Source organism: Canis lupus, chromosome 1 (assembly GCF_003254725.2).
Source record: "Canis lupus dingo isolate Sandy chromosome 1, ASM325472v2, whole genome shotgun sequence".
In the NCBI taxonomy this organism is placed as follows: Eukaryota; Metazoa; Chordata; class Mammalia; order Carnivora; family Canidae; genus Canis; species Canis lupus.
Genome location: NC_064243.1, coordinates 57,114,360 through 57,126,396, shown reverse-complemented (window position 1 = coordinate 57,126,396; position 12,037 = coordinate 57,114,360). Strand labels below are relative to the sequence as shown.

General features: G+C 37.1%; 1 protein-coding gene across 2 annotated transcripts in view; it reads right to left on the bottom strand.

Annotated features, from left to right (window-relative positions):
* The window catches only part of KPNA5 (karyopherin subunit alpha 5), a 42,981-nt gene extending 30,944 nt beyond the window's left edge, over positions 1–12,037 (bottom strand). The window contains exons 1-5 of one of the 2 annotated variants that reach the window (XM_025422824.3): positions 11,783–12,037; positions 6,085–6,218; positions 4,576–4,677; positions 4,357–4,456; positions 2,858–2,952 (exon numbers count right to left, since the gene is read on the bottom strand). In XM_025422824.3, coding sequence (XP_025278609.1) covers positions 2,858–2,952; positions 4,357–4,456; positions 4,576–4,677; positions 6,085–6,218; positions 11,783–11,786 — 435 coding nt within the window. In that variant the 5' untranslated portion in view covers positions 11,787–12,037. Of the gene's footprint in view, positions 1–2,857; positions 2,953–4,356; positions 4,457–4,575; positions 4,678–6,084; positions 6,219–11,153; positions 11,176–11,782 lie in introns of those variants that run through there. The other variant, XM_025422825.3, reaches the window with a different exon arrangement.

Sequence of the window (12,037 nt, the reverse complement as noted above, 5' to 3'; positions counted from 1 at the left end):
GGAACTTAGAATCCTAAAAGGTACTTTTGTTTCCTTAGGGATGGATCATCTAGTTCCAACCTCCCCATTTTAAGAAATTAAGAAACTTAGAATTCCAGAGACTTAGCTGACTTGTTCAAAGTCAGAGTTCACTATGAGCAGATCCACAAGCAGGGCTCATAGTACTCCTATGAGCAACAGAACCTCTGAGAAGTCACTCATATCAATCCTACTTAAATTCTGATATACTAAAAAAAATAAAAAATAAATTCTGATATACTTAAATGAGATAGATTTGTAACAAAACAGAAAATTCAATCCATGGTTCCCAATACACAATTAACTAGTGAATTACTGAAAATGATCTACAAATTAACAAACTAAGGAGTGACTATAACTTTAAAAATATTTGGCATAGACAACTTTTCACATGAAAGGTACCTATCACTATGATTAATAGAATGAAAACTCATCCAAAAGTATTATTAAAAGGTATGAAAATAGTTACTATCATGTGTAAGTCTAAATTTCTAAGGGAGGAATTTATATTGGAAAAATATAATCCTAGTCCTAATCCATACTCCTAACCAATTCTAAACAAACAAAGAACAATTAAAAAGTTACCCCCTAATATTCTACTAGGTATACCCAGGAGAAAGCATTAAAGACTGCTGAATTCACAAGTTGACAAAATAGATAATTAACAATAAAAGAACAATAAAAGGAGTGATATGACTAAGCAGGGAATTATAGCAAACTGGAGAGCATAATTATGGTATTTCTAAAAAGAAGGGGAAAAAAATAACTTTATTGAAAAAAATAACTTTATTAAAAAAAAAATAGGGTGGGCCCAGGTCCTATTCAGGTCCACTAGATCTTTACTAAGTGGCAGGAATGCCATCTCTTCTGATTTGTCAAAAGAAGCCAAAAATCTAGATTTTCATATGAAATTCCCAACGTTTTAAAGGCTAATATCTAAATGTGAATACATTTTTAAAACACATGCAGGACAAACAAAACTTGTTTGTAGGCCAACATGGCTTGTAGCCCTCCACTGGAAAACCTTTTCAACAGACCAATAATCAGAATTAGCATATTTCATATGATCTTGGGTAATAGAACAAAGCTACAGCTATCCCAAGCCCATATTGCTGAATTTTGTTAAGTCTTAACTGCAATGATTAATACATGCCAAACTCCCCAATGTTCTTCTTGAATACTCTACGCTTTTTGGAGCTGTTCCCACAACCTGGTAATAACTTTCTTCTTTTTGGGTTGCCAACTCTCGTTCATCCTTGAGACTAGCCACACAATACTACCTTTGTGAAGTCTTCTTTAACTTCCCTTACACAGATGAGTAATTATGTTCTGTGCTCCTAAAACACTTTGTTTATAGTTCTGATATAGCACTAAGTATACTACGGCATCAAAAATCTGTTTACATGTTTGTCTTCCCCAAAAAAGAGTGAAGAATTTCTGCAGAGAGGGACAATATTTTAATTTTGTAATACAAAGACTTACAATATACGGCTAAAACTAGCACGCACTCAGTTTTATTTATACATATTTACTCATTTCCTCTTTCATTCATTTAGAATTAAAATGCCAAATAATAAGCTATATAAATCCTGCAACTCTTGGGTGGCTCAGTGGTTGAGCATCTGCCTTCGGCTCAGGGCATGATCACAGAGTCCCAGGATCAAGTCCCACATTGGGCTCTTTGTGTGGAGCCTGCTTCTCCCTCTGCCTGTGTCTCTGCCCCTCTCTCTCTGTCATGAATAAATAAATAAAATCTTTAAAAAAAAATAAGCTATGTATCGGGAGACTTGGGTTTTAGTATGGAGTTGGGGCTTAGACATAAAACAAATGGACTAGAAGTCATGACCTTTAGTCCTTACAGCGCTAACACCCAAAGACTTTGAAAACTAATGCACAGTATGACTATATATAATACCAAGTGGCTTTTTCCTCAGGCATCCTTATTGTAAACACTCTCAAAATTTTTCAGCATAAAAGTCATGATAGGTAACGTTCACATGTGCAACACATTCCTTTGCTTATTATCTAAAATGTGAAGAGCTTTTCTAAGTTACTCAGATAAGTGGAACACTATTTTAAGTTGCAATTTCAACAACTCTTACTCAAATAAATACCAGTAACAATCTTCTACTACTGACAATAGCACAGATAAACTAGGTGCAGGTCTTGTGCAATTCCTGATAGATTAGATTCCACACTGTACTCCTACATAAGAATATATATAGCAATGAAGTCAGGAAAAGCAATCTTTCTTAAAAAAACAGTAAAACACTTGCAAACTTCAGTAATTTACTATTAGCAGCCAATTACCTGGAAGATATCTTACAACTGTCACTACAATATAACTGAGAAGCAATGCTCATTTAGAGAAACCTAACTTTGGTCATGTTTTTAGTTGATTATATTCATTTCATTTTTTTCAAAAAAAAAAAATTAATCAAATAAAAATATTTTAAGAGGTAAAAGTGTTTATACTAAAAAGTTACAACCCTAAATAACTAAGAGCCAAAAAAAAAAAAAAATTATTCATTAACATTTTAATTTGAGGTTTTCTAAAATGAAAAAGTTATTAAAGGTTGACATGTACAAAATTTTTATTACCATTAGGAATCATTTTATATAGTTTTCCCAAATATTTTAAATAAAATAACAGTCCCAAGAAGAAACCAGCAATCATAACATGACCAAGGCAAGACAGGTGGCAGGCACTACCTCTTCCTTTAATTACCAAGTATTTCCTGAATGCTTACAATATATTTAGCATTGCAGAGGTTCACTAGAAACTTTCATTGTATGTTATTTCTCAAAGGACATTAAGAAAGAAAACTTTAGAACTCACCTGTAAAGTACAATTTTCATTTCTTTCAAGAAATTTCACAAATCTCTGTACAACTCCCGGTTTCTGTATAACCTGATCTATTGGTGGGTTAGGTTCTAAAAATTAAATAAGAATTAAGTTATTACACAGACACAAAAAGACAATAACCTGGTCCCTGTGTCAATTTACAGGATGCACAAAATAACTCTTTCCTAGGTTTTACTGACCAAGTTTAAAACCCTTAGGTGGACTTAACGGAAGTAAACAAATATTCTAATAATTGCAGTGCTACTGGAAAGCAAATTCTTATTCATTAATTATAGTAAGAGAAATTTTAAAATATTTTCTACACAAAAATTTAAATTTTTTAAGTTGAAGACTGTTTGTTAGAAGGTTACCTTCACAACATGGAGTATTACAGCCTAACACTCAAAACACCAACTGATAGATAATGTTCCTGCTAATTCTTTATAAGCATACCCCAGGCAATGTCTCCTCCTCCCCTACCAACCATTTTCTAATGTTTCTCAGCCAAATGATACTCTATTTCATCAGTTATCATTCATTATTCACAGAAATGCTACTGGATTATGTAGGATTCTTTATCAATTTTCATGAAATGCAGAAGGCTTTTAAGAATCATAAAATCTCTAGGAAATTTTAAAACAAAGATATGCAAAATTAAAATCAAGATATTTCAGCTATTGGCAATCTAAGTACTAACAACTCTTTTTTTTTTTTTTTTAAGATTTTATTCATTCATTCATGAGAGACACAGAGAAAAAGAGAGACAGAGAGACAGAGAGGCAGGGACACAAGCAGAGGGAGAAGCAGGTTCCATGAAAGGAGCCTGATGTGGGACTTGATCCCGGGTCTCCAGGATCACACCCTGGGTTGAAGGCTGGTGCCAAACCGCTGAGCCACCCAGGGATCCAGTACTAACAACTCTTTCTCCCTCCCTTGGCTTCAACATAAAATATACTCTCGTGATTCTCCAGAAACTTGTCTGTTAATGTTCCCTATATATAAAACAAAAAGGATTAAAAAATACTTCCTTTAGGGTTCCCTGACTGGCTCTGTCATTACAGCAAGTGATTCTTGATTTTGAAGTTGTGAGTTTAAGACTCACATTGGCCATGGAGCTTATTTAAATAAACTTTATTTAAAAAAATAGATCTATTTACATGTACATTTTATTTTATTTTTTTAAAGATTTTATTTATTCATTCATGCGAGACAGAGAGAGAGAGGCAGAGATACAGGCAGAGGGAGAAACAGGCTCTCTGCAGGAAGCCCGACGTGGGACTTGATCCTGGGACTCCAGGATCACACCCTGGGCTGAAGGCAGGCGCTAAACCGCTGAGCCACCCAGGGACCCCCTACAAATACATTTTAAAGAAGAATTAAGAACTAATGACCTACTGACAAGGAAAATGCCTTAAAATAAAAAATATCTAATAAGTAAAACTCTATTACAGAATCTTATAATATCAAATAAGCAAATTGAAAACAATTCTTGCCTTTAGAAAGTAGCTTTCTAAATTTCTGAGTTGCTGTTAGCTGTTGATCAGCATTGTTAGAAAATATCATCTGAACCATATCTGTGGTGATAACTTCTTCCTAAAACAAAGAAAATATACTTTATCACTTAAATATTTTACATGAATAATCACTGCTATATTCAGTAGCTCTGAAACATTGATGAAGTATAATTTGAAAAACATGTTTATAATACCTACCTCTGGAATGGGTACAGTGGAACTGATATCTGGATCCTGGATAGGACTTTCTAGCATAGATTCATCATTTCTGGGCAGAGAGACATTTCTTCGTTTGAACAACTGTAATAAAAAGAAATCACTTTATACACTGGGCTTTCCATAAAACACTGAATTCCCATAGAATTATATTTTTTATTTAAGTGAACAAAACAAACTGATGATTTAAAATTCTAAATAGTATTTCTCAATCACTGTACCATGATAACCTAAATTATCTTTGAAAAGTTAGAACTTTCCAAAGAGCTTGGTTAGCTCTTATCCTGCAGACAGACTGCTTTGGGTCGTTCTTAACCTCAGGTCTTCTACCAATGGCCGGTCCCATAAGTGGAGTACACATTTACATTTTACAGCATTCAAAAAGCACATATGCTCACACTGATATATGAGATGTCTAAGAGTTTTTCCAAGAAAATATTAATAAAAAAGCAAATTAGTTACATAGGAAAAATAATGCGATATATTAACAAACATATAGCAGATTACTAAGGAATAGAGAACACCTCTCAACGAAATATGGCCCTATCCTTATTATTTCAAGAATGAATAAAAATAAAGAAAAAAAAGAGGAATGAGGCATAGTGAGGTCACTGAGGGGGATATATGGATCATTTCCTATATCAAAATATACAAAAAAAATCTGGTATATTCTTTTTGATAGCTGAAGAAATACTGCTCTTCTTTAACCAGTATACATTTCTTTCTAATCATTTACTCAACAGACTTTTTTTGAGTCTTTACTATATTATAGCAGGGACTGATAGTAAGGACTGTGTTAGATACTATAGATAGGGAGATGATAAATCGTATATCTAAAAGAGGAGGACTTTCCCTACTTTTTATTATTTGCTAGTCCTTCCTATACATTAATTTTAATTCATGCACGTGAGGACTAAACCCTCTTAATTACTTATATATACTTCTAAATTTAAGTATATCTTGGAATGAAAAATGTTGAGATATACTCTTTTAAATGATTTGTCCGTTCCTTATGTCACATATACAAAGTTCAAAACACAGAAGGCTAGGAGAGCTAGCTGGCTAATGAGACTATAGAAGGAACAGTATGAGTGGCATAGGAAGAAGACTGTAATTAACTTAGGAGCAAGAACTGTGAAAATCACAAAGCAACAAATGAAAGTAATGTTTTTGTCAAATTTTATAATGACAAATGGAAGTGATCTAAATAGGCTCAAGAGTAAGAAATTCCTTAACACTGGGATAAAACATGATGAACATAAAATGTTTATCAATAAAACAGAAAAGCTATTCCTCTCAGTGATTAAAAATAGCATAGGATTCTGATTCATGAATTATTCCTGTAGTCTAATAAAGAATAGATTTATTCAATCTCCTAAAAATATTTTTTCATTTTAAGTTATCTAAAAATAAGCAATAATAATGTAACTTCTAAAATCTATATAATGACGTTTCTGTGTTACACAGAATTAAATATTTTAAGACACCTACCTGCTCTTCCCTTTTTTGTTTTCGAAGTTGTATTCCTTCTTCTTCTCTTCGTCTACGCATCTCTTGGGGATTTAGGGCTTTATTCTTATAACTTTTCATCCTATAGTTATCTTTCCCTGGACTAGCCATGGCATCTTAAGGGTAGGAGAGAAGAAAAAACATACTGACAATTCTCAAAACAACATGAGATGTCTACTCAAGGAAAACTAAGTTCATGCTTACGGCTTAAATAGACAGACAAAATTAATTCTTAAAATTATGTATAAAGAATATGTTCCCTCATTCCCATATCAAAATGGAAACAAAAAGATCAAAATATTTTTGGACTAAACTATCAAATAATGGATTTTGGTTTTAATACAGATAAAGTCATTGACCCTAACTTCACTGATTTTAAGATGCACTCCCCAGTGCCTGGTGTTTTGATCTTTCTGAAGTGGGACGCATCTTAACATCATTGTCAGCTAGGATATAATCAATCATGAAATAGTTGGGTAGAAAGCTTCTATACTACAGCTCCTGGCAAGATCTTATTTTCAATGGAATATGGTATTAGGCTTCAATAAGCAGACCTCAAACATTTTGGGGGGTCTGGCTGCTTTCGTTTACTTCAGAACTAAGGCTCCATGGGTCATGAATTCAGTCATGACTGCAATACTAATTTGCAGTACTACTGTATAATTACTTCTTTTTAAATACTGAAATACTTGTATACTTTATTTTTAAGTAGTTTTAATATAAATGTATTTTAAAACATTAACATTTACATAAACTTCCTTACAAGTATGTTTACAATACTTTATATAACATTTTCCATTTAAAATAACGTGATAGGCACGCCTGAGTGGCTCAGTCAGTTAAGCATCTGCCTTCGGCTCGGGTCATGACCCAGGGTCCTGGGATCAACCCCTACATCAGCCTCTCTGCTTCGAGGGGAACCTACTTCTCCCTCCCTCTGCTTGTGCTCTCTGTCAAATACAATCTTTACAAAAATAAAAAAATAAAATAATGTGATAATTTTACTTTTGGAAACCAGAGAGAATGTTCGTGATCAATTAATGCTTATAAAATAAACAGAAGAAAAGGCTGGCATTTATCTGCCATTTCTGATGTTGAAGATAAACTAATTATACAATAAAACATATGCATTAAATCCTGTAAGAGCACAGAAGATATAGCAACTAATTAAGGAGCTAAAGGAGCTCTGAAATTTATCTTAAAAGAGCAAGAATTTGCCAGAGAAGAGGATGAAGAGAGAAAAGGGAAGGAATAAGCATTTCAAGCAGAGGGAATATATGCAAAGGCAGCATTCTTACAGAAGACTGGCATAAACATAAAACGGTAAGAAATTAAGTATGCCTGAACAAAAAAGATTTGTGGGAGAAAAGGCAGGAGATAAAGCTAGATAGAAAGGTAACTAACAACACATATGGTTCCTGAAATCAAGTTGAGAAATTTGGACTTGATCCTGAGTAAAGAAATTTTAAAAATTAAAGAGATTGTTTCAAACTTTGATGATAAAGAACTGAACTAAAACAGTAGCTTAACTGGAAATGTAGAAGACTGGCTGATTACAGAAACATTGCAGAACTGATTCAATAAGAATCAGAGACCAAATAAATGTAAGGAATATGTGGTGAAGAAGAAAAAGTAGCTTAGAATGACTCCATGGTTTTTAGCTTGAGATATTTCAGTACAGCAACAAAATAAGACAGGGAATAAAGATGGAGTATCAGAGCGATGGTTTTGTTTGATTGCTTACTTGTTTTTGAGCTTGTTTTGAGATGAAAGCAAAAAATTGTTTTATTTTTTTAATTTATATACAGTAAAAATATCACTCTTTTGGTATAAAGTTCTATGAGTTTGACAAATGCACAGGCAATAAAGATACAGAATAGCTCCATGTTCCCTAAAAAACCTGGTTGCTGCTCCTATTAACCCTTCTCCCACCCTTAACACCTGGTAACCACTGATTGGGTTCTCCATCTTCAGTGTTCTGACTTTTCCTGAATTTCACATAAATGGATTAATAACAGAAGTCTTACTTTGGCTTAAATTAGCGAAATTGGAAATGCAAAATGTTCTTAAATTGGCTTATTTTATTTAGCACAGTGTATTTGTGTGATCCATACTGTTGGCATATATTGACAATTTATTCCTTCTTATAGTTGAGTAGTACCTTATTGCATAGATATTCCAGTTTATCCACTCATTAGTTGAAGGACATTTAGGTTGTTTCTAGTTTAGTGCAGTTATGAAGAAATCTGTTATAAATATTTACATGCAGGTTTTTGTGTAAATATAGGTTTTCATTTCTCTTCAGGTAAATATTTAGAAGTAGGATTGATAGATAATATGGCAAGTGTATGCTTCATTTTTTATAAGAAATTGCAGAGTATTGTACCATTCTGCATTTCCACCAGCAATGTATAAGACTTCCTGTTGCTCTGTGTTCTGTCTACACTTGGTATTGTCAGAATTTTGTTGTTAATTGTAGCCATTCTACTAGATGTATAGTAATTTTCATTTTAAAGATGTTATAATTATATACTTATTAATACTTAGGGCACATACAGGAGATTAAGACCTATAGATGGTTAAAAAATAGGGTCAAAACTGATGAAGAGTCCAACTGATCACCCAAGATCATGCAGAGCTATAAAAGAGAGATGGCCAAGGGAGAAATCTTGAGAACGTTTACCTTCTATTGGGAAAAGGAAAGAGCAAAGGAAACCAAAAGAAATAGGTCAGAGGAATAAGATAATCAGAAGTAAGAGTCCTGAAAGAGAAGGGAATTCAAAAGACAAAGGAGTATTTCATTTGTAGTAGCACTAAAAATAAGTCACTCAATTTATTCATTCATTGATTCATTGAACGAATACAAGTTCCAACAATAAGCTAAATACCACATGAGGCAAAAGATGTGATAATTAGGTCACTGGTAAAGACAGAAAAATTTCATTATAGGTGGAGCTAAAAGTAGAATGGAATAGGCTGAGCACTTCAGAATGATTTAAGAGGTACTCTCTGTCTTTGAACCTATCACATGTATATTCTAGCAATTAAAGTGCATTTATAATTGACGAAAATCCTTCTTTCAAAGGATTTAATGAATGGATTGCAACAATACTGTGGACCTACAAATACTTATCATTAGAAACAGCTCAATCTAACTTTATTAATAATAACAATGTTCAGCATTATTCTCTAAGCATTTCATATATAAAAATTGTTTTATTAATAAGAGTTTAGGCTCTGGGAAGAGAAAAACAGAGATAAGTTCACTGCAGAGCAAACTGGGCTTCAACATTACTTGTTGCATTACGCTCAATAAGTATAAAACATTTTAGCAAAATGAAATGTTCACAGCAATAAGCATCTTAGTATTTATCACCTACAACATTAGGCTTTTCCAGGTCACTGGCCTCTAATTTTTTTTTTAATTTTTTTTTTATTTATGACAGTCACACAGAGAGAGAGAGAGGCAGAGACACAGGCAGAGGGAGAGGGAGAAGCAGGCTCCATGCACCGGGAGCCCGACGTGGGATTCGATCCCGGGTCTCCAGGATCGCGCCCTGGGCCAAAGGCAGGCGCCAAACCGCTGCGCCACCCAGGGATCCCCTCTAATTGTTTTTGATCACATATCCTCATGTATGCAAAATATATTAGTGCATTCATCCCCACATTTATTTATATACAAGTATTTCTAGGCTAAAATTCCATCCCATTATAAAATTAACAAAAGTTTTTTTAAAAAGGGAATAGTTTTAAAAGGTAAAGAAACAATTTCTAATATCTTCTCCCCACATTTGATTCAATCACCTTGTGCCTCCCCAACCTACACACTCAACACTAGTACTTCTAAGACCATTATTCTAGGTGACCACAATTAAAACCATGAATATACATTTGGGGAATATAAAAAATAGTGAAAGGGAATAAAGAGGAAAGGAGAAAAAAAGAGTGGGAAATATCAGAGAGGGAGACAGAACATGAGAGACTCCTAACTCTGGGAAACGAACGAGGGGTGGTGGAAGGGGAGGTGAGGTGGGGGGGGAGGTGGTGGTGACTGGGTGACCAGCACTGAGGGGGGCACTTGATGGGATGAGCACTGGATGTTATTCTGTATGTTGGCAAATTGAACACCAATAAAAAATAAATTTATAAAAAAAATAAAACCTTGAATATAAATATGTCAACCAAATAAAATCTACTCCCAACAACTCATGAATCATTGGTTTCCTTTTCGGATATAGTACTAACTTCTTACTGAACACCTGCATCCTCACTGCAGTTGCTTTAAACCGGACAAGTCCAAGAAAAGTCATCTCTTAAAGGTGCCTGGCCCAACAGGATTGTTCCCTTTTCTATCTTTGCTATCTCATACAAATTATTTTTTAAAAAGATTTTATTTATTCATGAGAGACACAGAGAGGGAGAAGCAGGCTCCCTGCAGGGAGCCCGATGGGGGTGGGGGGCTGGATCCCAAGGACCCCTGGATCACGCCCTGAGCCCAAGGCGCTCAACCACTGAGCCACCCAGGTGCCCCTCATACAACTGATTTCAAAAAGAAAAAATGACATTCACATACTTCGAGGTTGCACAAAGGATTTCCTTTTATTTTCAGTCATAAGCTTATTTTTTTTCTTCACTTAGCTCTTTGAAAATACTGGCTTGAGGCTGGGAAAGTAACTGGAATTTGAACTTCTTCTATTTATCAACCGAATTTCTCATGCCCCTAAAAAAAAGCCTCCATTCCTACGGGTTTGGGTGCCTAGCAGCAAAAAAAAAAAAAAAAAAAATATTTAACATCGGCACAAGACGGGGAGCCTGCCTGCCGACTAGAGCCCCGACAACCGAACAGGCAGCGAAGACGAGACACAGCTGAACCTTGTTTACCAAGAAAAGTCGCTTCCCTACAGAATAAGAATCACCGAGCGTTGTAATTAAGAGACACCAGGTCAGAGGTCCGTTCTCTTGGGGAGAAAAAAAAAAAAAAAATGTTTTAAAAGCCTAAGTGTAAATGCCGATGTCCTAGTCTTTTGAAGCATCACATAGTGATGCTATACCGTTTCATAGCTTTCGGATCCTTCATCTCCTAGGCACCGCCGAGGAAAACACCTATTAAATTTCCATCTTGGGAGGGGAGGCAGATGACAGGCCATCAGAGAGAAGCATGTAACCCACCCACCCTTGCCGGCGTGGACAGGAGCCCCCCCCCCCCCCCGCCCCGGGGCACCTGCACCTGCACCTGGCGCGCCGCGACCGTGCGGCAAGTAGGCCCCCGGGGCCACCACCCGGGCCGGATTCCGGGCCCCGGGGAACTCGTAACGCGCTGCCTGAGCCACGCAGACGCCGCGTCCCGGGAGCGAGCGACGTCCGACCAGCCCTCGTACCGAGAATCGGGGCCCAGGCCCGGGGCGGCGGCACCGGCTCGGCCCGCAGGGCTCCTCCCGCCTGCGAGGCTCTGCGTTCCCGCACCTTCGCGGCAGCGAACACCGGGTCCGGCGGCCACGCCCCCGCGGTCTCCCCGCGGTACACCGGGGGGCGGGGGGGAACCCCGATACCCGGCAGCACGGCCTGTCCTCGAGCCTCCGCCAGCAAAGGGGCAAGTAACGGTGGCCCCTGGACCCTGTAACTCCCAAAGGGACCTGGCCCGGGGTTCTCACCCAACCTGGCCTGCCCGCCCCCGACTTACCCATTAACGTGGCACTCTAGCCGGCGTCTTAACTGCCCAGTTCCCGGCGGCGGCGTCCGCTGCAGGTAACCGCGGGGCCGCGGGGCCGCCACTCGGTCCCCAGCGTCCAGCGCAGCGACCAAGCCGGCAGCTCAAGATGGCGGCTCCCGGCGCCCCTTCCCCGAGACCCCGAGGCTCGGCTCCCAGAAGCCCTTGCACGCAAGCGAGCGGCCTAGCTCCACCCCTCAAGGGGCGTGGCCCGCATCTGCCCCGCCC